Source organism: Urocampus carinirostris, chromosome 12 (genome assembly GCF_059441175.1).
Source record: "Urocampus carinirostris isolate Australia breed hairy pipefish chromosome 12, RoL_Ucar_1.0, whole genome shotgun sequence".
NCBI lineage: Eukaryota > Metazoa > Chordata > Actinopteri > Syngnathiformes > Syngnathidae > Urocampus > Urocampus carinirostris.
Genome location: NC_142360.1, coordinates 33981155 through 34008043, shown reverse-complemented (window position 1 = coordinate 34008043; position 26889 = coordinate 33981155). Strand labels below are relative to the sequence as shown.

At 39.6% G+C, this 26889-nt stretch overlaps 1 protein-coding gene across 6 annotated transcripts; it reads left to right on the top strand.

The window, feature by feature from the left end:
* On the top strand, positions 1-26198 carry dnm3a (dynamin 3a). 6 transcript variants are annotated; one of them, XM_088350447.1, is made up of 21 exons: positions 1-454; positions 1770-1843; positions 2703-2855; positions 2926-3129; positions 5139-5237; positions 6191-6351; positions 6420-6562; positions 6681-6816; positions 7351-7418; positions 7823-7961; positions 8030-8116; positions 8215-8285; positions 8356-8416; positions 8652-8678; positions 9682-9786; positions 14189-14298; positions 17887-17998; positions 20554-20715; positions 22761-22978; positions 23045-23158; positions 25917-26198. In XM_088350447.1, exons 1-21 carry the CDS (start codon positions 318-320, stop codon positions 25948-25950), a joined length of 2415 nt encoding a protein of 804 aa, XP_088206573.1. In that variant the 5' UTR covers positions 1-317; the 3' UTR covers positions 25951-26198. The 6 variants fall into 6 exon arrangements, with proteins under 6 accessions (XP_088206573.1, XP_088206571.1, XP_088206572.1 ...); XM_088350445.1 differs by having other exon boundaries at positions 23042-23158; XM_088350446.1 differs by having other exon boundaries at positions 5-454; positions 17887-18002; positions 20558-20715.
* Positions 26199-26889: the final 691 nt, after the last annotated feature.

The following is a 26889-nucleotide window of genomic DNA, read 5'->3' as shown; positions in this document are numbered from 1 at the left end:
GCGTGTCGCTGAACGTCGCACGAAGGAGGCTCATGAACGCATCATGTGACGATAATAGCATTGTGTGGTCCTCATGTGCCAACACGTGCACATTTCTGTCGTCTTTGTGTATTTACGGGAGTAAAGTGTGATTATCCTTGTCACTTTGTCACCTTTAGCCCCAATTTTCGCTTGATAAGTGGCGGGGCAGCCCTCTTCAAAGTTGAAGGGGACTTCAAGGGGGCGTTCCGCGGCTCAGGAATTCTGTCTTCACACCAACAATTCTACCTCCCCTTCCATCACCACCACCACCACCACCATCATCGCGTTCATGCAGTATGATTTCCATGATCAATCGCCTTCAAGACGCCCTTGGAACCGCGGGCCTGAGTTACAACCTTCTGCTGCCGCAGATCGCCGTGGTGGGCGGCCAAAGTTCCGGGAAGAGCTCTGTGCTGGAGAACTTTGTGGGAAGGTAAATTCTATTGCATTTTGCTTGCAGGAACTAATAACTTCCACTTTTATAAATCTGCTACTCATTTCACATAGAAAACACATTTTCCTTCACTAGTTTTGGTGCTATGTATTCCTTTGTGCACTATTATCCTCTGTGCAGAAGCACAATTTAGTGGAAATAATCTCAAATATTCCCACATTTGGAGTAAATCTAAGACTCAAATAGGATGCGTGTTCATAATGCACCTTGTGAGTGGATGCCGATTAGCCGAAGTAGGTGTACCTGGCCAGGGTTGGGTAGGGTTACTTTAACTAGAATACTTTCAATTACTTTTGGATTACTCCAATACCAAATATGCTAATAAAAGACAAAATAAAGTAAATATGAATAAAATGACTAAATTTTGTGCAGGCTTGGGGAGTAACGGAATACATGGAACAAAAATGCAAAAATGATGTTGGCAAGCTGTTTGGATTTATTTTCATTTTGTTTCTGTCGCATTTTATGCTAGTTTTGCCGGAGATCAAGCTTACCACGTGTTGTGAGTCATCATTGTATTCATATTTAGTTTCTTTTGTCTTTTATTAGCATATTTGGTATTGGAGTAATCCAAAAGTAATTGAAAGTAATCACGTTAAAGTAACCCTACCCAACCCTGTACCTGGCTCTGGATGGTTTGTAAACTGGCTGGCTCAAATTATCTAGTTGTGAGTAAGGCTGATTTTTTTTGGCCACTTGACTCAAAACATTTGAGGACTGTGGCTGAGCCTGGAACTAATTGATATATTTCCTATGGGATAACAGTGTTTTGTATTTTGTCATAGAGTGGATTTTTAGGACGAAATCAACACATCTTTTGTGTTTCAGCGTGATAAGACTCAAATCTTAAGTTAAGCAATGGGCCAAGTTGATTAATTTAATTAATTCTTTAACGAGCTCATTGAATTCTGACAAAGTATATTTCAAGAAGTGTCAACAATATTTTTCACGGAAATGTTGCTTGGTGATGAAGAGACCAGTCAAAATCCCTGCAGTCCGATTGGGGATGGTTTACAAGTACTGCCTTAAGGCCTATTTGTACTCACCTTCCTGATTGCCCATTGCATTTTTTTAACTTCCTTTGTTTGACTGCATGCTATGACACCCTCAAGTCGAATTCTCTGCCAGTAATGTGAGCAGGATGTGTCGAAAACAAACACCCCAAACCAACAGTAATATGGGAACTAGAATATATTTATTTTTAAATGTCCCAGACAAATAGAAGTGTTTGCAAAGGCCTTCTGTGTGCATTTCCTTCTTCTTTTCACTGTGTTTTTGTTTTGTTTTCCGACAGGGACTTCCTTCCCCGCGGAACTGGAATTGTCACTCGCAGACCTTTGGTCCTGCAGCTGCATCACTCTGAAGACGGTGAGCGATGTTTAGACTTCTTATAATTCTTAGTGGGTGCCGAGGTGCCTAACTTGTTTGGGTGTTTGGGCAATTGGGTTGGCCATAGTCCAAAAAATGTGGTGTGTTTTTTGTTGTTGTTATTTATTTCCCTTTTATTTTCTTTGTTATTGTATGTTTGTGTCTTGCTGTCGGTCACCCCTCTTGAGGGATATGACCAAGGTAGATTAATAGATAGATAGATAATTCTTAGTGATTGTTGAGAGTTGTTTTCCTCTGTTTGCTTGGGCTACCACTAGATGGAGACTTATTTCTGACCTGGGCCTCTGTAAATTCAGGCTAAAAAACGCACTTCTTCAGGATGGGTTTTAATACTCGGTAATATGACGACACTTTTAATTTTCTCCTACTTGATGCTTTCGTATTTTATTGTCTCCGTTGCCCTTCATGTTTTTTATTTTTTATTTCGGTGTTACTTATTGTTTCTATGCTATGACTGTAACGCACTTTGGTACACTAAAAGTGTTGTTTGAAAGGGCTGTAAGAATAAATCTCATTTACATGGAGTGATGGAAAAATATGCCAATTTTTGGGCCTTTGTGTAGAGTTCCTTATATTTTGACTGTAGGAATGCAGATCTGTTCCTTGGTTAGTTAACCCTGATTGGTAAGTTAACCCTTAATTGCTCCTATAAAGGCGATCAAATTAGAGAATGTATTTTTCACTCTTAGAGGCAGCACTTCATCCCAAACTGGACAGACATTTTCTAATTAAGAGTGAGGATTCCAGCATGTGTTACATGCAGGGGAATTATAAATGCATTTAATTATTCAAATTGTTTTTTGTCTGATTTTAGACTGTTCTTTTTGTGTCTCTCCAGAAGAGTATGGAGAATTTTTGCATTGCAGGGGAAAGCGGTTTAAGGATTTCGATGAGATCCGCCAAGAAATCGAGGTCGAAACCCGCAGGCTAACAGGAAACAACAAAATGATCTCTCCCATACCTATTAACCTCCGCATTTTCTCTCCCAATGGTAATATCCCATCATTCTCTTTTTGAAATCACATATTCACTCAAAACCTATAAACAAATGTTATGTGCAGTTCTCAACTTGACCCTTGTGGACTTGCCGGGCATCACCAAGGTCCCTGTTGGCGACCAGCCACCAGACATCGAGTACCAAGTACGAGACATGATCATGCAGTACATCTGCAAGGAAAACTGCCTTATCCTTGCTGTGACCCCTGCCAACATGGACCTGGCCAACTCGGATGCACTTAAACTTGCCAAAGATGTTGACCCACAGGGTGAGTTGCTGAATCTTTTAGACGTTCTCATTTCATACTTTATTGGGTTGGTGTCAAAAATTAAGTTGTCAATGTCCACAGTCGTGCATGTTTTAGAGCATGTGTCACCATTGTGGTAGTGCAACAGGACCCAGGTGGACGGGCTAGCTCCAGCTGGTGTTACACATTTGTTTGATATATATATATATATATATATATATATATATATATTTATTTTTGTTTTTTGTTTTTTTGTTTGTTTAACCTCATCTGCACAATAGATGATAAATGTCAGTCTCACACAACACAATTTAATTGTTGGCATTAAGGTTCATTTATTCAGCAAGTCTCACTAAATCACTTGAGATCCCTTTAACATCTAAATATAAAATAATATTGCCATCAATTGGTACTTTTCAAGAATAAATTAACAAATCACCATAACTGTACCTTCCAAAACAACTGGCCTCATGTTAATTGGTATCAAAATATACAAATTAACAGCACAGTACACTCTTAACCCAGCCCAGCATAACATAGTATACTTCACCCAAGGCCCTATTTGTTGCTTATGCTAATGGATGACTCACTCTTACTATTTCACTTTTTGTAAAGTTTACAGACATCACAAACAACCTTTACACACATATTTCTACATATCATCATCCCCACAGTAAGTGTGTTCCCAGTATATGAATCTCACCTGCAAAATAGATGATCAATTTCCATACCTATCAACCGCCACAGCTCCATGCCCGTACAAACTGTCCTATTTTCTCTTACAAAATAATCTTACACCATATTTTTTTTCGGAATGATGCATGATGGGAAATCCCCAGGCGGCAGACGCATGTGCACAGTAGCATCAAACCGCTCACTTCGTTTGCAACAAAAAAAAAACGATACCAATATAGAGGCTACTGCGGCGAACTCGTTAAACTTGATTGATTTGCTGTTTCGTGTTAGTCTGTGTTTACCGAATGGTACCCGTAATTGACAAATTTGCATTTTTCGGTACTGATTTTCTTGTACGTCGTACACGTCTTAAAATGCATAATAAACATACTTTGTACGGCAAAAACGTACAGGTTGACAGGTATGAATTTCAGTCCCACACGAGACAATTTAATTGTTGGCATTAAGGTTCATTTATTGAGCAAGTCTCACTAAATCATGTGAGCTCCTGCGAGACTTGGCCCAAGCACCCTTCTCTTACCTGTGAGACTTTGTCATCTACTGGTGATACACTGGTACTTCTCATACCCTTTCTGCTATCCAAAACTCAATACCCTAAAAAATAATAAACTTCCCCCAACAGTCAAATACGGATTACACAACATGAATCTCAAAATAGAACATTTTAACCATAATATTTCAAAGATCATCGCCATCTTTTATTTGCATGATACAGCATCATCAATATACGTCTCACTATTAACAAATAAGAGCACATCTAGGGTGTTGCTACTTGTTGAGCCTAAACAATTCCGCACAAAGACAACTTTTTTTTGGGATGATGTACTTAAACACCAAGCCATTAAATTAATTTTGTCAGTTGAACTGCAGACCTGTCATATACACAGTATAACAAAAAAGATCCCCGTCCCTTATTTGACAACATAATTATTTTCCCATTACAGTAAGTTTGAAAATTTAGCACAACACAACTAAAATCAGCACTTACCTTTGATTTTGAAATAGTGTTTTAGACTATTGTTTGGCACAAATTATGGATCCTCAAACACCCTTATTGCCAAATAAAGAGTGGAGAAACAATGTTTTTGGCATGTGTATATATCTTCCAAATTGCATTACTTACAGTACATTCCAGATGTCTGATCAGAGGTGTTTTCAGAAATTGTCAAATATTTACTCAGTTGTTGAAATTAGTAACTCAAATATGGACATAGGCAAAAAACAAGTCATTTTTACTGTTAAACAAATCAATTTCCCATTTTTTTTCATAAGGTGTTAATCAGAAATGTGAAAAATTTGTCAAATTGATTTTCAATCTCTGCAATCTTTGGTAGGTCAGCGCACGATAGGTGTGATCACCATGCTGGACCTAATGGATAAAGGAACAGATGCTCGAGAAATACTAGAGAATAGATTACTTCCACTGAGAAGAGGTGAGCCACAGTTGTTGTGTATCTTGAGATAAGGATTTACAGTGAAGCAATACTAGGTGCAAGATTACGTCATAACTCTTTCAAAAATGCTTTAATGCTTAATCCACGGAAAAGACCCTGAAGGCAGCATCGCAGAGATGCAGCATCATTCATGGAGCCTCAATGTGTAACATCTACAATGAAATGTACAGCAACTGGTACACTTGGACCTTTAAAAACAACTTTTATTCAATCATTTCCTTTCTAGAAAATCTTCACTAAGTTTAAGACTCTATCGACAGCCGTTTTCATTTGTTGTATCTTATTTAAATGCCTCATAAATTATCATAATGTATTATGAGACATTATCAGGTGACCTAGAGTGGATTATGGGTAACTGACAGCTGTTATTTTAAATATCTATTAGGTTTACCACGTCTTTACTTGTTTTTTTCAAGACGGATATTATAAGATAATTCCAAATATTGTGAGCATCAAGCCTTCCAAAATTATCCTTTGAAGCTTCTTTTTTTAAATCGTAAAGCAGCATTTTTTTGTGAAACCTTGTACTGTAAATCAACAGAAACAAGACACTGGGTAAAATAAACAATCCTTAATTTCAATGGTGCCCAGCGACTGGCTGGCAACCAGTTCAGAGTGTCGCCTGCACCCCCGCGACTCTTACTGAGGATAAGCGATGCATATAATGGTTGGATAGATGGATAATTTCAATGGTAAATAACCAAATGGCCAGAATATGTCTCTTTACTTAGCCTTTCTTAGACTTTGCTCAATTTTCACTATGTGTGTACTGTACTATCATATTTACATGTGTTGTTTTTGATTAATTTTGAACACAACAGTAATAGATAAGGTCCCAGCTCATCTCTTAGTGGAAACTGATAATTGGGCCTTTTTTGGTTTGTGTTGTTTAGCCCTTTGTAGGTGGCACATTTTTTCTTTTTCCTTCCCAGGTTACATTGGGGTAGTGAATCGCAGTCAAAAGGACATTGACGGGAAAAAGGATATTAAAACAGCCTTGCAAGCAGAGAAAAAGTTCTTCCTGTCCCACCCAGCTTACAGGCACATGTGTGACAAAATGGGAACGCCGTACTTACAGAAGTCCCTCCACCAGGTTAGACCGGCAGATAAGTCAATCACACACACTGCGCAAGTTGTTTCTCAAAAATTCTTTGTTTGCAGCAACTGACAAGCCACATCAGGGACAGTCTGCCGGCTCTCTACAGTCACCTGCAGTACCTTCTTGTCTCGATAAATAAAGAAGTTGATGCTTACAAATTATATAATCCAGATGACCCAATTAGTAGGACCAAGACCCTCATAAAGTCAGTCCTAACTCGAACCCTTAAAAAATGAACAGTAACCCCCTTTGTAGACATGTAAAAATTAGCACATTCTACTCTGAATATAGATTGGGTTTTGTTATCTTCCCTTTATTTCCAGGCTTGTACAACAACTGGCTGGTGACTTTGAGAAGTTGATAGAGGGTTCAGCTGATGAAGTGAACACTGTACATCTGTCAGGAGGTGCGAGGATCAACCAGATCTTCCATGAACGCTTCCCGTATCAACTGCACAAAGTGCGTGTATCTTATTTTGTTTTTGGGGCAAATTAAAGGGTTTTTCAATATAAGCCCCAATTGCAAGCAAGTATCCAATTCAGATGGGTTGCTTATTGCAAAACATTTTAGTTTATTGGAGCATGTTTCTTTAAGTGTACGCAAGGACATGTCTAGTTTGTGTCCATCAGCGACACCAAGAAAATACTGTTGTAAAAATGTAATCATCTCGACTTAAATAGGTTGTCTTTTGCAGGACAGATATTTTTGTCTAAACATGTGGGCTTGCATTTTCTTAAAATAAGGCAAGGACTACACAAATAGACCGCTACATTGTTATTTTTTTATGCTTGTACCATTAAATGTAGGGGGACAATGACAAAAAAACAGATACCATTGGTTACTAACTGACGATGAGTGGTCGTTTTGACAAATTAGAATGCATTTCAATTTGTGAAGAATGCAATACTAAATTTCACAAGATAACTATATACAAATGTTACTTTTCATTATTTGCAAATTTTACATTTATATGTTGCTTCTTTTGTGTCATAGATGAAGTGTGACGAAAGGAAACTGCGGGTGGAGATTGCCTATGCCATCAGAAACATCCACGGTGTCAGGTTTAATTATTGATTGAAATTTTTATTTTACACTCAACAGAAAAAGGTAAACTAAAAAAAAAAGAAATACAATAGCCCAAAAAGAAGAGTTTCTACTGCTATAAATTGAATTAATATTTTATTTGCATAATTACCATAACATAATTAACGTGTCAGACATAAAATTTCCCATTTAATTTATTTATTTTTAATAAATACAGCAAAACAATCCCTACTCTTTCTGGACTGTTAAATATCAATATGTACTTCTCACCTGTATTCAAAACTTGTGAAATACTGGACATTATAGACATTACAATGAAAAGGGGAGGGCTCTTGCCTTGCTTTTCCTGTTGATCAGTTTTGCTGTTTACTTTTTATCGTCTACTAATTTTTTTGTAACTTTTTTCTCCCTTGACCTTCAGAACGGGCCTATTCACCCCTGACATGGCTTTTCAGGCCATTGTGAAAAAGCAGATCTCCAAACTCAAAATTCCATGTTTTGGATTTGTGGATATGGTCTGCAAAGAACTGGTCTCCACCATATATGAGTGTTTTAATAAGGTCTGAATCCACTGATCCATACACCTGTTTCACTGTGCCACATCTAAAGCAATTTCTTCTCCATAAAGCTTAGTTCATTTCCCAAGTTACGGGAAGAAACGGAGCGGCTTGTCACCACCGAAATCCGAGAACAAGAGAGCACATGCCGAGATCAAGTCAGTCACGCAAATTTTGACCAGTGCATTTGTTTTGCATTACCAGATCGCTCAACTTCCTGTTTTGCTTCCAATTCACTTATGTTTTCTTTTCTCAGATCTCTCTGCTCATTGATATGCAGCTTGCGTACATTAACACCAAACATGAAGACTTTATTGGCTTCACTCAGTGAGTAACGTTCGCAAATGTGCTTTCAAGTGAACCGGGGGAATTACTTTAAAAAAATTGTGTCTATCAGTGTTCAATCTCAGTGCAACCGCAGTGATAACAAGATGGTTGCTGTCAGTGGAGCACAACAGGTGAGAATTTTTGCTTGTTTAACACATTTTCTCAAGAATTTCCATCATTGTTCTTGATTAACTAGTTTTGACAGACACAAATAAGTCATAGAATGCTTTTGTGGATCCAAAGCCATCAACCTGGGTGATATGAATGACACTGTCATTTTTGCAATAGGTGTCATAGGCCAAAACGATGAATAGAAGTTGAAACGGTATTCCATCTTCATTCTTTGTGGTCTCCCCCCTTCTCTAGGGTGTGGTCCCTCCGTCAAGCCTAATAGTAGGATACCTATCTCTTTAAGCCTCTGCTGGACATATGTGTGCACAGGACTCTGTGTCGGCATGAATCTTGCAATAGCAAACAGTGACAAACAGGCGTTGTGCCGCTTCATTAGTTGTGCTTTTATGATCTGATGTATGTGCGCAACTAATGTCAATCTTTCTTCCCACTATAGTTTCCCTTTATTTCATCACAAGTATTTCTGTCAGTCTCCTCTCGCCTGTTCTGACCTCTTTTTGACTGTGCCTTTTGTGTTTAGCGCCACAATCTCCTGGGAATAGTCTGCTCTCCTCTGTGAACTCGTATAACTTTAACTCCAATAAATGTTCACAGCTTTTGCTCTATGGTCACCATTCAGGTCTTTTATCACCTAACTATACTCTGGGGGTCCTCACATACAAACCTTCGTAATTAAAAAAAATATTCTAGTTTTTTTTTAAATATACCTAGTACAAACAAATTCAAAGAACTTAGAATAAAAACATTAGTTTTAAAAGAATATATAAAAGAATTTGGGTCAGTGGAAGACACGCTCATCTATCAAGTATGAAACTAGAAAAATCATATATTGCTTATTTGCTGAAATGTATCAATCACACACACAAAAGAAAAACGGTAGTAGAAGAAGTAGTAGGTAATGAAATGATGCCTCCACGACTGAAAAAAAAATGGATGCAATAAATTTCCAATAAGACTTGCTATACTTTGGTCTTGTTTTATCTCTTAACAATAGTAAACCTCCTCTCACCCCATAAGGAAGCTGATTTCAGAAAGGCATCTAGTAAAAAGTATGATAGTTATTTATTTGCATTGGTTAAACATTTCAAAATTATTTCAAAGCTCCTTTCTGGACACCCAAAATTGTTTTACATTGAGGAACAACTTTTTTCTTTCACTTGTAATTGAGGACCCCTGCTGTCATCTGTCAATCTGTTTTCATATAATTAGTTCTGCACTTAATCTTTTGTAGCTCTAAAAGCTTTATTTGTAATACCAATTGCAGGTCATACGAAAAGGATGGCTCACTGTCAACAACGTCAGCATCATTGCCAAGGAATACTGGTTCATTCTCACCGCAGAAAGCTTGTCATGGTTTAGGGACAGTGAGGTGAGGCCTTTGAGTTTTAACATCCAAAAAAAAAACACTGCAGTACATCTAGGATTCAGATTTTATTAGAACTTAGAAACAAACGATGAATGGGATGGCAGGGGATAACTGAAGCAGGAAAGAACAGAGCGTGGTATTTGGACCGAGGTGGGCGCTCCTGGTGTCAGTGGGGCTGCCATCTGTCTGCCTGTCTGTGCCTGCTGTACAGGAGCAGAAGGTCTGCACAGCAAGTGTAGACAGGCAGACACACCACAACAGTCAGGTCAGCGGCTGCGGTCATGTCGGGAGATGAGCAGGAAGTGAAGTCATAGCTGATAAATGCCGGGGTGAAAATCATCAAAAATAAGTGGACTTGATGGTAGAAATATTTAAATACACAATCTGTAACTCGCAAACGATTATAATATTACAGGCAATGCCAAAATGTGCATCCTTGACCTTAGTGTTTGTTCTACACCTAGATCTGTCACTGAGGTCCAACATGACCCTCTCAACCCCGCCCTTTCCATTGCCCTCCCATTGGTCTCGCCTTCCATTCACTCTTCCCCTCGCACCCCCTCTTCCTCCTCTGGGATTTCAGGCATTTGGAAGGGCTCACTTTGACACAGCTGGAGTTGCCCCAATCCAAACAAAGACCAGCAAACACACACATGGACACACTCATTGCGCACACACACAGACAAGCTTTTATATACAGTGTACTGTACACATGCAGAGCATGATATAAACACACTGGCATGCAAATGGCGCAGAAAAATATACACTCGTTTGGACGCACACATGTTCAATCTGGAGATAAACATACACCGTCGCTTTCCCAGATAAAGCAGCCCCAGGCATGCTTTTTTAAACACAAACACAATTGCAGTGCTTTTTTGTATATCTTTCTCACAAGCCTTGAACCCCCCTCCCCCATGGTATCCACAGGACAGCTTAACTCTAGTTTAAGTGTGTGTGACCCTTCACTGCTTTTTTCAATCATCCACACAATTGCGCAAGTCAGCTATGATATGACATTCCCAAATGTGTGTGTGTGTGTGTTTGCATGCTTCGAAGCCAAGCGTCTGCTTCCTCTTTTGCAGTTCCTGCTCTCACATTCCCGCCCACACTACATCCACAGACATTTTTCCTTCACTCTCTCTTTCTTTTTTCTTCCTTTACCTCCCTTTTTCCTTTTCTCCGCCTCTATATCTTCTCTCTCTCCTCCCTTCTGCGGTTGGCAGTTTCCCTGGGACTATGCGCATTCCTGGACTGAAAATTTAAACATTTGTCTAAACACCAACTTCCAAAATCTTCTTGCCTGGAGAAATCCCACATGGCTGTCTCTACATCGCAGACCCCCCTCCTCCCTTTTGCTCATAAACACGCCCTTTTCTACCTCTCCATCTCGATTTGTAACAGTCCTCCGTACTCCTTTCCTTTTTATCTGGATTTCAAATTCAAAATCCCCTGTTGGATTGAATGTACTTATTACCGCAATGCACTAAGCAGAAATACATTCCTTCACCCCTGCCTCAGATGTCCCATGGGCCTCATGAGGATAAACAGGAGGTTAACTAATGCATGCACTTAATCTACAAACTGTCCTATGTATGTGGATGTGTGCGTGAGGCCTGTTCCTTGTCTTGCATCCATTCAACGTCGCTTCAGACACAGCAGCCTTGATCCATGACACCTTGCTCCGACAGATTTTAGAGCGAACATGCACACGCCCTCATTTTGTTGCCAGGCACAAGCACCTAATTCGGGACTAAAGTGAAACATGAACTAACAGTCAAACGACAACTTATCAAAACACATTTCCTGTAAAAGCATCAATATGCACTTTGTAGGGGTTGCACGAATATTTTTTTCAAAAATATTTCCCAACCGAAGCTTTTCCATGCACAGTCTAACCAATGTGCAGACTACTGTACACCACCAAAATCCTGAACAGGTAGTCTGAACACTGGGATGACCGAGCAGGATCCTGGACATTAATTGTGTCTTGGCTCTCATTACGCAGTGATAAAAGTTTAGGTCCATCTCATCTCGTCTTGGTTAGCTGTCTCCCGATGTCCATCAGTCCGTCAATCACTCCTTCAGGGTGTTCCTTCTCATTTCTGGGACATTAGCATAACCTGCATCGTCCCAGGATAGTATCCAGTTCTTGACGTGGCAGTTTGACTCATTTGGAGTACTGCCTGTTGAGCTCGGGAAAGCAAAAGGAAATGGAGAGGAGAGTTAGGGAGGAAGCCCGCAGCCATATATGGCTTGACGGGAATCAACTTCGGGATCGTCGGCACTCTCTCTGCGCTTTTCCAGCCCAGCTCTCAAGTGCTCCTCGAAACCTTTCCGCATATCCCACGAAATTAACCTCTCTCATTCCTTCCTCTTCCTCATGTCTACTTTCTGCCTCTGGAGCACCCTATACTCCATCCAGTCTCCTCCCCCGTCCCATGTAAAACGTTCCCAGATGTTGCTGTACTAGCGCCAATCGCTTTCTGTCATTTTTTTTCCTCTCCCTCGGCCTTTGTTACAGGAAGTGGGCCTCTTTTGGGGGAGAAAAAAAGGAAAGTCGACAGAGGAAGAGAGTCCTAGGGTTCAGGGGAACACTGGGAGGGAGAGGAAAGTCCAAAATGCTCTACCAGTGCATCTTTAAAATAAAAAATAAATTGATAAAAAAATCCAGATGCATGCACACATGCATAGCCAATGAGGATATTAAACACATTGCAGTAAAACAAATGCTTGCTCTGTGTGATAGTCACATGTCCTCCAGCTTCCTTCCAAGACGACCTCATCAACAGCTGTACCAACGACCAAAGCAGTCTTTTGGGAGCCCCCCTCTTAAAAGAAAAGGGGGTGGGCTTTCGGTCTTGGAGAAATGTTGTGTGTCAGAGCCAACATTTGAGTAATGGCTTTCACATGTGCTACCAGTGTCTTTATTTCCTAACGTTCTCTTTCACTGCCAGGTTGCGCTCTTGTATTCTTTGCATTCCACAACTTCTACATCTCTTCACGTCTCAGAACGGGCCTCGGTCATTAGCATTTTTTCCGCAGAGAGACAGTGCAAATTCTAGCATCAGAATTGTAATAGCAGATCTTATACATTTTCTGGAGTATTGGTGCAGTTAAGTGCTTTCCCAATTAAATACATGTTTGGAATTTTTATAGGAAGCAATTAGGTGGGAGAAAATAATGTCTGAGTGCGTTCTGTGCTGTCATACATTTAGAAAAACAGTATTTCTTCAATTATGGAACAGTATTTCTTCAATTATGGATATGTTTTCAGGGAAATCTTTTTATTGAAAAAACATGAAAGCTTTTTAAAAAAAAAAATATACCATCCAGGGTTGTTCTACTTTTTTAAGGCAGCTTTTCTGTGTAACAGAATAAAATAACGCTATGCTTTTTACCCCAAACATGGACTAACATCTTACAACCAATGTTTTCTGTTATCCCTAGGAGATGGTCTCGTATGACATCTTCATCATCTAAATATAACCCATCAGGAACTATCCCCTAAGTTATAAACAGACTCAGTCTAATGAATTATTGGTCTGTGTCATATAATGGTGGAAATAAATGCACCAATCTATCGGTGCATTTTCAAATACTAGAAGTATTTTTAATAATTTACAACACAATAGAACTACCTGTGCATTTGCTAAGTCTTGGTGCACAAATTACATTCATATCTTTAAAATACATGGAGAATACCGTAGAACAGTCAAAACATAAAAGACTTGTTTGAACTGCCAACCAAGATCTGATTTTATTTTTTCCACACGTAAACTGGTTTGCTTTGCAAACCATGTCAAAATGTGAGACAGACTCAAAGGAGGTAATTTCTTATAGTGTAGCGTTTGGACCATTTACTGCTTAATAGTTGTATTGCAACTTAAACTTATATAGGGACTTGGCTCAGAAATAGCAGAAATTAGTCTGATGAAAAACGAATTCCCAATATTTATGCTAAAAGGAAAATGGAGTACACTACTGTACGTATGTTTAAAAACCTACCCCAATCTTTCCTTGAGCCATGGGCCACGAATTGCTCATCCCATTTCTGACACTTTATGTAAAATAATTTAACCACATTCATGAGATTTTATGAAGTATTTTATGTGCTGAAAACCAGTGATTTTACAGAAAGGACGACCCCACCCCACAGTGACAGGTTGAATCTATTGTTACCATCCTCTTCTACAGTCTCACCCCTGCCCAAGTTCCTCCATTCGGATGCAGCCTGAAAAAAGTTTATTACCAGACATGTGACTGCAGGAGGCCCCAAAAGCACAAAAACTAAAAAAAACCCACCTGTGTTGTATTTTACTACGCATACCGGTGTCAAGTTCAATCTTACCTTATTGTTTGTGTGTGTGTGTGTGTGTGTGTGTGTCCGACTCCTTACTTCTAGGAGACCGAGAAGAGGTACATGCTCCCTCTAGACAACCTCAAAGTCCGTGATGTGGAGAAGGGCTTCATGTCCAGCAAATTTGCCTTCGCCCTTTTCAATTCAGAGTCAAGGTCTGTGCATGTCAAATAAGTTTGAGTCCTCATTCCCTGCTCATTGAAGTTTGTTGAAGATGTTTTTGCCCTCCCTGTGAGATTGACAGTTGTGCCTACAGGCTCTAGTACTAGTGGTATGGGGAGTGTGGTTGGGTTGTCTCCCCGTTTCACAAGACTTGGGGAGTTCACGGATATGTTGGCTTAAAGTATGTGAACCAGATGGAGAGAACATAACAGAGATGGAGAAAGAAAGAGTGTAATAGGAGCTGATTGGACCAGCGCATATTTGCTGTATTTATTATTCTGCTGTATTCACACACACTCGCACACACACACACTTGCACAACATGCATTTATGCACAATCGTGTGGAGCGCAGCATTCCGACGGCAGGCTCATTAAGCAACTAATCAAAGCCAGAGTGCTTGGATCAGTGATGAGGCCACTCTCGTTTGGAAAGAATTGGTCGACACACCACATTGAAAGACAAGAACGAGAAAAGAGGTTGAGGGGAGGACGAAAGCATAGCGGTTCCATCAGCCAGGAATGTGTCAAAATCTGTCCTCTGCCTCCAACCCTAGCTAACCAACACCAACATCTCCCCCTCCTCCTTTTCCTGTGCTTCTCCTCTGTTCATATTTTCACTGATCTTAAAAAAATGTCTTGAAATCAAACGCAGCCCTTCTCAGAGCCGGAATTTCTTCACAAAAGATGTATACAGGATGTGTGAGGAATCTACATTTGGAATACATTTACGTATTGTGTTCATGTACTGTAACATAGACCAGGGGCACCTATGTTTTTTCACATTGGGGCAATTTCAGTTTTATAACATAACCATCATAAATGGCCCAGTAAATGAAAGTTGCAAGCAGCGATGTACTGTGGAATTTGGTTAACACGAAGAACTTCAAGGATGAAGGTCCAAGATGAAAATTTATTTTGGCGTTCATCATTTTGAGAACCATGGATTGACAGATGGGTGGATTGGTAGATGGATAAATAGATTTGTAGATGGGTGGATGAATGGATGGATGGATGGATAGATAGATGGATGGAAAGGTTGACGGACAGGTAGATGGATGAATGGGTAGATTGATGGGTAGACTGGTAGGTGGATGGATCGATCTGTGGGTAGATTTGTTCAACAAGACACACTAAAAGTTTCAAGGACTCAGGCTTGGAATAAACGAAGTCTGCAGCTTGGTCATTTGTACTTTGAAGTGCTCTCATGTTCAATCAAGTCCAAATAAACCACGCTTTTGAACGTAGCTATTTCATAGAGTATTTATGCTTCCAACATTATAAATGTATGTCACATGACATTCAAGTTTGATCAGAATGTAAGGCTGTTGTGAAAAAGTGGCACGAGGGACTGTCTGTTGACTTAATTGTGTTAAGAATTGCATGTGATGCTTTTGGTGGACTGTTTCTGGCCAGCACACAAGAGGTTCTTCTGACCTGTTGTAGAGTAACAGTGTTCTAGTACTGTCATTGTTGGCGGAGCGCCCTGACGGCCTTCCACCACACCCTGAAATATTAGCCTCACCAAGTGTAGCTCTGGCTCATTTGTCGATCTCTCGCTCTCTCTCTCTCTCACACACACACATATTTGTGGCTGTGAGTGTAAGGCGGGAACAGCGAGAAGAGGGAAGAAACAACCAAGCGATTAAAGAAAAATGTCTTACAGATGGGATGCAGATTGTCCTCTTTTTTTTTTTGGGTGGGGGGTGGAGTGGACTGCATGGATTTATGACATAGATGATGTTGGAGGCAAGGACATGCAATGCAAATAAAAGAGAAAGATACAAGTACAGTAGATGAAGACCAAAAAATAACTGGGCCAACAACATTACGGAATGAACTGGTGCCAACTTTGCTACGATCCAAAAACAGGCCAGGAACCGTCAACAGTGGAGAAATCAGTCCACAGTTGCGTCCTCGTTTCTCCGGCGCCGTCACGAATGGCAGCCACTCCAGCAGCTCCCGTGTTATTTTCGATTGTTCTCAGCTCAGGGATGCTGCTGGAAAAGTGAATTTCCCTTCGGGGATGAATAAAGTATCTATCTATCTATCTATCTATCTATCATTGGTGCCTCGACGTCCCATGCCGTTAAGGAAACTTTAAACCGTGAATAGTAGATGAGTTGGAGAGAGGGCTTGTCAGTAACTGCTGAGACTATGGATTCCTTTTACTTTGAATGCGGTATCGTTCCAAATCAACAGGGTTCCTACCACAATGCTCCGATCTTCAGTTGGGGAATTGTTTTGCTCTCTGAAGAAGGCACTGGGGTCACAATAAACCCAAACCAAACATTCTGGAGTCTTGGCACTTTTCATGCAGACAAATGCGTGTTATATTCCATCTTACACAGTATTTGTTTATAAATGGACCCTTTCATCTTTTTAGCACCAAAGTTTCATCGAATACTCATTACGCAATAGGGCTAGCTGAAAAGTGTTTTTTATTTTGCTTAAAGTTTGATAAATATCTTTGAGCAGATGATAAAAAATAGCATGCACATAAAAATTTAACTGGCTATTTGCACATCGGACTTGAGTGCAGTCCACAACAAGTGGCACAACATTTTGATTAGTCATAATTCTCTGACCATCATATATTTATTATCATATTTTTACCATTTTTTTGGGGTGGCCGGATTTAGAAGCCTGATGTCCTGCATGTGGGCTGCGAGGCATAGTTTGGCCACCCCTGCTCTGAAAACAGTTAGTTTAAAATAACCCAAGTTTGGGTTAAAATTAAACCAATCCAACACTTGCGTTGATCTGACCCAAAGTCTTTTGTAGAACTTAGAAATAACCCCCACAAAAAAGGAATTGCTTTTTATGGACAAAAAAAATCTGGGTGGAAAAATGGTTACTGTTTAAAATTCATTTTTACCAAAAAGACAAATGGTTAATTTTGTACTTAACAGTCTGAATCATTTTTTTGTGAATAATGCAAAAATTGGGTCCTTTTGTGGAAAACATCTCAGAAAAATAAATCAAGTATTGGGTTGTTATATTTTTGACCCAAACTTGGGTAATATTCAACCCAACTGTTTTACAGTGCAATTGGCTTCCATTTAATATGGTTGCATATGCAGTTTTAAATGAATTTCCATTTGATTGTTTTATAACACAACCACATCATAAGCCTCACCGAGAGGGAGCTGACATAATTCTCCGCCATCTCTTTGACACTGATCCCCTAAAACTCTGCAAAAGGTTTGGAAAAACATGAGATGAAACATGGTGCAGTCTGGTCACTTTGAGTTCTTTGGTGTGCCACATAATGCAACGGCCTATATTGGTCTAATAATAACACTGTCCCTTCAAGATGCAAGAGACCCGATTTACGGATTTTGCGAGATTTAAGCTCAAATTTGACGTATTCAGACTGTTTGGTGCAGGCAAAAGCATACATTTACAAAAAGCATTACACAGTTTATTACTCTCATAGTTACGGTTTGCTATCAAGCAACTACTAATACAGATCTCATATTATGTGTTCTCTACCAATGTTTGGTTGAACTTTTGAGGCATTGTGTATTCTACTGCGCTGAATGTTTAATTCCTGAGTGAGTACTGTATGATTCATCTGAAGGAACGTGTACAAGGACTACAAGTTCCTGGAGCTTGTCTGCAACTCTCAGGAAGAGCTGGACATCTGGAAGTCCTCTCTACTCCGGGCTGGCGTGTACCCCGAAGAGGTCACAGTGAGTGCTGACCCCCTTTGTAAAACTCCGTTGTGTTTGAGACACCCCCCACCGACACTACCATCTTTCCCCTTGTGACCCACTCGGTCAGGGCTCATACCAGCTTTCACCATGCTTGTCGCCCACATTTGATGTTCAAAAAGAACAGATGGCCTGAGTCGTTTGTAGATGATGCAAGTGATGTGTATGTAACTTGCTCCTATTCAAATAATAATTTTTCCTTTCATGATATTGTTATTTAACTGATAATTGTTATTTAATAAGATAGGTCAGTGGTTTTTAACCAGTATGCAGGGGCACACGAGTGTGCCATGAGACCTTGTCTAGTGTGCTGCAGGACATTTCCCAATATTATCTTGGCAAAAAAAACATGCCATTGTTTAGTATGTTCTTTCGTCCAGTGATCAGTGGAGTCACTGTAACATTCATCCATATCAGTAGGTGGCAGCAGTTCAATTTTTTTTTTTACTTTTTGTTTACTAATTATTCATGAGATAGAACAGAAATATACTTAACTTATTCAGTATAATTAAACTGTTATAGATTGCAGTAAATCAAATCAAAATTGATTATTTTAATAAATGTTTTCTTATTTTCCTCAAAAAAAGGAAACAAGTTGTAATGAATAGAAATAAAATATTTTGATGTATTAAAATGAAATATTGACTGACAGACTTCTTTTTTGCTTCAGAGCCTAATTGATCACAAATGATAAAAAAACGCGATACTGTAATGTCAATTTGGGCAGTATGATGATTTTAGCTTTTTAAAAAAACATGAAACTGGTGATGGGCAGCACGGCGGTGCAGTGGTTAGTGCGTGTGTGGCACAGTTCTAAAATCCAGCTAACAGACTTCCTGTGCGGAGTTTGTATGTTCTCCCCGTGCTTGGGTGGGTTTCCTTCAGGCACTCCGGTTTCCTCCCACATTCCAAAGATATGCGTTTCAGGTGGATTGGCCAGTCCAAATTGTCCCTAGGTGTGAATGAGCGAGCGAGTTGTCTGTCCCTGTGTGCCCTGCGATTGGCTGGCAACCAGTTCAGGGTGTCCACTGCCCGATGATTGCTGGGATGGGCTCCAGCACCCCCGCAACCCTACTGAGGATAAGCGGTGCAGCTAATGAGATGAAACTGGTGCTGGCAATTCATTTCCCAAAAATTTCCGATGGATAGTGTACCTCTAATGAAAAACAAGTGTGCCTTGGCTCAAAAAAGGTTGAAAAACACTGAAATAGGTAATCCCATATTTCTCTTGACTGCCACTTCTGTCCTAAATTCTAACTGCAACTCCTGTGACAGGCAAAAAAAAGAAAAGAAAACTAGATTTGAATTATGGAAACCTAGTGAATAAAAGTGTCGTGAATAAGTATGTATGGCCCGCATGTGTCCCACAGGCCATGCTTTGCCCAACTCTGCTGTAAGTCCTTTTCACCCGCTCTTCCCATGTGAACCCCCCTTAGCTCTGTCGTTAGCTCTTCAGCGCAACATTCTCGGCCAGTGATATCACTACAATGTGTGTGTGTGTTCCAGTCTGGTTCTAATCAGCAGATCCCGTCTTTTCAGACCCCTTTTTTTCTTCCTTCTACCCACTCCTCATTCATTTTGCTGTATAAATCCCCTTTAATGGCGTTTGAATCAGAAGTAGGATCTTAAGCCCAACTCTACCCGGATTTCGGCCCGGGTCGGGCCTAAAATGTCAAACGTTACGCTCTGGTCGAGCCGGACTTCTCTCTCGCTGACTTTTTAAAAAAAAATACATTAGTATAAAACAAATGTGTGGAAACTATCCATCGCTTTTATGCACCGCTTATCCAGACTAGGGTGGCGGGGGTTTGGATACTAAAAGATCCTCCCATATTAGAAAAATACATATTTTTTAAAAATACCGGTACTTCAATATATTCTTTGGGTCTTGCCGACCATACATTGTTCTTCTTTAGCTCTCGGCCCTTCTTTCTCTCTGACAGTGCAGCACTATTAAGGACTTACTGCTGCTGTTGTTACGGCGGAATTTTCAACCCTCGAAATGACAGACGATCTTAAAAATGTCCCTTCAGCTCTTTAAAAAAATCCGTTAATGACCCTCCCCTCACCCTGCATCCTTTATCCAGCCTAATGTGTCGCAGCTAAAAACCATTTGGTAAAAGTAAGATAAAAGCAGATAGGCGCAATAGGAAAAAATATTAGGTCTCTTTGAATTCAGTTAGGCATTTTTAACTCGTGCTCAATTTAGAAAATATTTTACCTTTAAATTTTTAAGGAAATGACACCCCCCACCTTTTAACTTTGATTTCGCTACAAAAGACCACCTTTTTCATAACCTTTGTTATCATAAATCACCTCTCCTCCCGAGTCCTCACGAATAAACTACGATATTTCGGGTATGTTTCGGGCTCTGTCCTGCAAATGAAATGTATTGGTTAGGCTCGGACTTGGTCAGGCTTTAATACCCGTGGGCCTTGGTCGAGCTGGAATTTTAAAGCTCCATCTTACTTCTAGTTCGAATCCCTCTCGCAACTCAAAGGGCCTGCTAATATTTTTGTGTTTGTGTTGCTTAGGTAGATATCCATGGCAACGGGGTGTCTGAAAACCTCACCGACCCCCAACTGGAGCGCCAGGTGGAGACTATCCGCAATCTGGTGGACTCCTACATGGGCATCATTCACAAGACCGTCAAAGACTTAATGCCAAAGGCCATCATGCACCTCATGATCAACAGTGTATGCTCAACTTTGCTTGTTTTGATATCTGTTGAATGTATAGCCACTTGCCTAGGATGACAAACGTTTACTTGGCTGCAGAGTTGCCTCCTTAAAAATCAAAGTCCAACCCATTTTTCAATTTTCTTTCACTCTTTTTCTCAGGGGGATAAGTTGGCCTCTTTGGGCAACATGTTGCACATTCAAACCTGCGTGTAGCCAATAAGTAGTCACAGTTACGTTTCCTCTGAAGGGATTATAATCATTCTTATAAACCCCATTTTGGGGACTGCCTGGCTTTATCAGATATTTTAAATTTATTAGTTATTGAAAGTAGGTGGCGCCAGTTTGACTGTGTACTATAGTTTTATGTCTTTTGGGTGGAATTCTTGTAAATTCCACAAAATTATGAGGTTGACTAGTAGACTGCAATGGACAGATTTCAACCTTAAAGCAGTGTTTTTCAACCAGTGTGCCTTGAGACCTTGTCTAGTGTGCCACGGGAAAATGCCCAATTTTATCTCTGCAAAAAAGCAAGACATTGTTCGGTATATTTGCTTTCTTTCTTTGGTCGGTTGAGTAGCTGTTACATTCATCCATATTAGTAGGTGCCAGAAGATTGCCATTTTTCTTAATCTTATATGCTAGTTATCTGCTCATGAAGGCGGAAAATATATAAAATTTTATTTTATTAAGCTTTTATAGATTGCACTGTAGTAAACAAATTAAGATCAAATAAAGTACATAATTTTTAATTTCACAAAAAAAACATGAAAAGTTAGGACCTAGTGAAACTAATTTCTTCCTCTGGCAGTTCATTTTTACTCATTTTAAAGGGACATTTTGTATTATTTAACGCTTCCTGGTGGTACAAAAAAACATTAAAATATTGACTTAAAGAATAAGGGGAAAAATGAACTATCATGGGAACATGCATTTATTTAAATACTCTCAAGTCGAGAAATTAGCATTTATTTTACATTACATGAGCTCCACCCAATGGAGCTGACATGACCGTCAGCCATCTTGCTGCTACGGTTACTCCCAAAAAACCTTGTGAAAGGCTGGGCAAAAAAAGTCTCTGTAGTCTGTACTCTTCCTTGTACTTTTGAGCACTTTTTTCCAGTTGTACTACACAATACAGTGGCATCAAATATTAGAAAAAAACCTAATGAAAATATAGTAAACCCACAAATCACATGAAAATTATCAACTAGATAACCTGTGATACCTCTTGAGCCACGGTGTCATAAAAATTATGCTGTCAATTTTGGCAACATTTTTGCTTAAAAACAACATTAATATTTTTTAATGATTTTCGAAGGACGGTGTGGCTTGAAGTTTTTTATTAAAAAAGGGACGTTGGCTCAAAAAACGTTGGGAAGCACTGCCTTAGAGGCTCCACCACATTGAATTATTTACAAATGCCTTAGAACACCTATGTAAAAGTCAAGAACATTTTCTGCAGCCCCTGAAATTGTTTTGATTCACAATTGTTTTTTTTTTGGCTTTGACTGATCCTTGGAGAACGTTTTGTTCTTAGTTATTAGATGTTTGCACTTTGTATTTCAATGTAATTTTATTTAAAAAAAAAATTCCATTGATTGTATAATGGAAAATAGCTATTCTTTGCGCTTTTGAAGTATATTTAGCCCACTTTTGCTAAAATAGAAACTAAAGGCTACTAATGGTCGCTAAATGATACTGTTTTTTTTTCATTTAATTTTCATGTTATGTCATTTATTTGCCTGTTGAAAATTTGAGGATACAGACATGAGTCATGAGAAAAATTTGCTTGCCTGATATACCGGAATACATTTTTTTTTAGGTTTTTGGTAGGTACAATTTGTTTCACTCGATCATATGCTTCATTTAAAAACATCAACATGCTTTATTTGAAAAAAAAAAAAATCAACAATTGGCCCTCTATCCATTTCACTTTCACACCCCTGCCTTAGAAGTAAAATATAATGTCACTACCCGCTTCTAAGAAATGCCACAAAGCCCTGTGAAATAGCACCTATCGCATTTGACTTGTGGCATCTGTTTATAATCCATCTGGCAAGGTGAAAGAGTTCATTAGCTCGGAGCTGCTGGCCCAGCTCTACGCTCTGGGAGACTGTTCGGCGCTGATGGATGAGTCACCCGATCAGCGGCAGCATCGGGAGCAAGTGCTCGGCAAGCACGCCGCCCTGCAGGCCGCGCTCGGCATCATCAGCGAGATTTCCACCTCCGGCCACACCGCCCCATACGACTCCTCTCGCTGCGTCACCCGGCAATCCAGGTAGATCCAAACCTGACTTGTGCATAAATCTTCCTATTGCGAATTCTCATTCTCCACATGAAGCAGTGCCACGCTCCCTGAAAAGTTTTCGACCGCTGGCAAGTCTCAGGCACGCGGCCGTGCCCCGCCCGTGCCCACCCACGCGGATAAGAAGTTACCCGTCCAGGCTTGCGTGCCCAGGTAGAAAGCCTGCACGGTTAGGGTGCATGAATGCACGGCGCTGTCATCTGAGCTGGGCGCAGCTATGCTGCTCAATGTGTTTCTCATATCGACGGGCAGAGCATGCTTTCCAAGCTGGCAAACGTTTTCAAACTACCTTTCCCTCACACCCCCGGTTTTCTTTTTGCCCCGTTTTCTCCTCGCATGTTTTATTGCTGTCATAGATTTCCCTCATGAAATGGTCATTTTCTCCCCTCCCTCCCGCCAAATTTTATTGTCTTTTTTTACTCGGGTTCCTCCCCAACTTCTTGGCCTGTACCTCCCTTTTCTCCCTGGCTCATTTCCTTTGAGCTCTCCAAGGTTCCTTAGGTTCTTTCCCACTCGCAGTCCACCTCTTCTCCTTTCGTGAGTTTTCATCCTACCATATCTAGCAGTCTCTCCTCCTATAGCGAGAAGTTTGTGAAAGTACTCAAAATCAGACATGGGGCAGAGTCAGATTTCCAAATAAATGACACTACATCTTATTCATCATTTGTTTGGCAGAGCAAGAAGGCAATATATAAACTGTAGCATATGGGGAAAAAAACGTTTTATTGTCTTACCTCAACTTTTGATTTAAGTCTATGCGCTGAATTGCTCATAGTTCTCATAGCTAGCACTAATTCTATTCTTTTGGAGTTGCGATGTTCACCAAATCAGAATCCTTGGTCTCACTATCATCCCCTGCCATGGGGGCAAGAGAATTGTGTGCCTCACTCTGCAGCTGAAGATGCTCAGCACAGTAATGTTACATACTCATCATAGACACTCTGAGCTAGTTGCCAGCCAGTCCCAGGGCACACGGTAACGGACAGCCATTCATATCTTCACTGATAAATAGGGACAATTTTGGGTCACCAACTGACTGGTTTTCGTAATGTGCAGGCCCGGGTAGAACATGCAAACTTTGCACAGGAAGGTTGGTAGCCAGAGTGGAACCCATGACAAAATGCCACCCACAAAAATAACTTTATATTTCCATGATGCCTTTCCTGACTGCATGTCAGTGATTCAGCCGTCTTACCGCTCATAGGGAGGGAAGGCAACTTACTCATAACTTACACAAGTAGAAGTACTTGGATAAAAATAGCTTTTGAAATAGAAAAAAGTTACATTTAGACAGTATTGTGGCAGAAGACAACACCTGTTTGGATATCATTAAATTCTGAAAATGTTAAAATCAAGGGCGTAGGTTTGGTCTTGCATTGGTGGTGACATAACACATTTTTAAAAGTTATCACATAATATTGGTGGGGACGTCCCCTCCTTCCATGCCAAAACAAGGCCATGGCTAATATTAATCTTAGGGTAACTAAAAGTAACTCCTCTATATTTCATTCTCCATTTATTTCCGTGTAGTGATAGAAAGTACTTATTAAGTAAAACAATACTAAATCAAATCAAATCAGATTTTTTGAGTCTAATCAAGACAACAACCATATTCATGACTTGGCAGAAAAACAGGAAAAATAATATGCACATGCAAAAATTAATAATGTTGTGTTACAGTAGCTGATTCAACGGTATTTTACGTGTATGGACAAATTAAGCAATGTTTTGTTGTTGTTTTAAATGGAGAAAGTCCATTGGAATTTTTCAGAAGAAGAATCTTTCGGTTTACTAACCAGAAAAAAAAATCGAAGGCAGTCACAACTCAAGATCTCATGTTAAGATGGATTTTGTGGGGAGTGAGCTGGAAGGATCAAATGTGCAAGTTATCTACGAATGATCAACAAGTTTCCTCTCCTCACTTCCCCCATATCTCAAATAACCCAAATTGCTCCTTTTTTATGCACTCAAAAGATTCATCTGATTGATGGTAAAACCTTCCTTTTTCCAAGCTTTAATTCCAATGACTAAACTTGATTCCGTCTTGAACAAATATGCTAAATGTTGCTGTAATGTCAAGATTTAAATAGAGTAGATATACCGTATCTGATAAAGAACATCACTGATTTATATAGAGTTCGTACACCTTTTTCATGGCCAAATTCAAGCACTTTTTAAGGACTTTCAAAGCCAAACTTCTAATTTCTCAAGTACCATTAAAAGAACAAATCTGGCGCAAATCATGTATTTGAAGTGCCACAAATGTATCTGAATTTTACATATGCAATTTTAATCTTGCGTGTGAATTAATCTAGACAGATGATTTTTAGACCTTGAGTAAATCATAAATATTTTTGTTTTAAGAAGAATCTCTCCTCATGTAGCGGTTTGGTAAAAATGACAGTAATGTGTCCTTTTCATTTTCAGTTACAGGAAGTTCTTCCCATTTTAATTTACCACTGGGAAACGCTACCTTCATTATTGCATGGCCCTTGCACTAATACACAATTCATAGTGCCCTGTTTAGGTGTAGCATGCATCTGTCCACTTGTGCGTGACTCATAGGGGGCGATATCACTTCATAAGACAATGCCAGTTAAACGAATGCCAGCTGCCTTTAATCATGAGGGAAAAGAATGCAATGGCAAAGTTTAACCACCAGAGAATAGTATAGGCGTCATTTTTAAGCCGACTTGTTGATAAACATGGTAACAATTTTAAGCATTTACAAGCACTTCACCCAAAATGGAATCACTTTTCAATCCTTGAAAACACAACAAAGAATTTAAGTATTTTCAAGGATTTCAAGTACCAGTAAGAACAATATTTATATTTACTACAACAAACAGACGTGGCACGCCAACTACTAATGCTGAATTTAAACAAACAATGGTCTGATACTTTATTCCAGGAGGCCTGCTCCAGCAGCCCCAAATGCCAAATAGGAGCTTTGGCCCCCAATTCTGCCCAACCCTGGTGGACCCCATCCAGCGATCCGTCCTGTGAGCCACCGCCTGCACACTTCCGCAACTTGTGAGACTGTTTTGTACATTCACTAGCCTTGACGACTGACTGTTCTTCAAATGCCTCAATTTTGTGTAAATAACAGTAATTCTATGAATGGGAGAATTATAAAGCATGCTATTTTATCAACATTTTCTTTTTAATAAAGAGCGGTTTTATTTTTCAATTACATTTGTCTTCAATTTGCAATGACAGCCAGGCATGCTTGTATGCAATATTCCCTTTAATTTTCCACAGGTCTGAGCGTACACAAAGTAGGTGAGCAACGCTTGAAATAACAGTGAGCAACCATAATCCCAAGTGTGGCAACTAAGTCATTATCAAACATGTCCAAAACTTGACATCAAGTTACATTTTGCAGAGTTTCTGGCAATACAAAATTATTTTTCTCTTTTGAATGAATTGACTCATGTACTATTGCAAAGGTTGTACGGCCTATAAACGTCGTTTGTTCTTAAAATTCTTTCACAAGATATCCATTTCTTTTTATTTCCTGATATATTTTGTGGCATAATATTAACATTTTTGGGGGCTTATTTAGTCTGTTGTAAGATACAGATTTTTTAGTGGAAGTACAATGTTGGCAACAAGATTCACTTTATATAATAGGAAATTATTTGAATGTAACACAAACTTTTTCTTCCTTCTTCTGTGTTTTTTTCTACTTTTTTAAAAATTCCTTTAAAATAAATCTCATTGTGTTCATTTTTTCCGAGCTGTTACTTTTTGTTCTCTATTTACTTTTTCCTACATTTTTCGAAATTTGTCTTTCTTTTGTTCTCTTCCCTGTTTTTTTCCCAGCTTTTCACTACTTTTTCATTTTGGTATTTTTTTCTTTTTTGTTCTCTTCCACCCTTCCT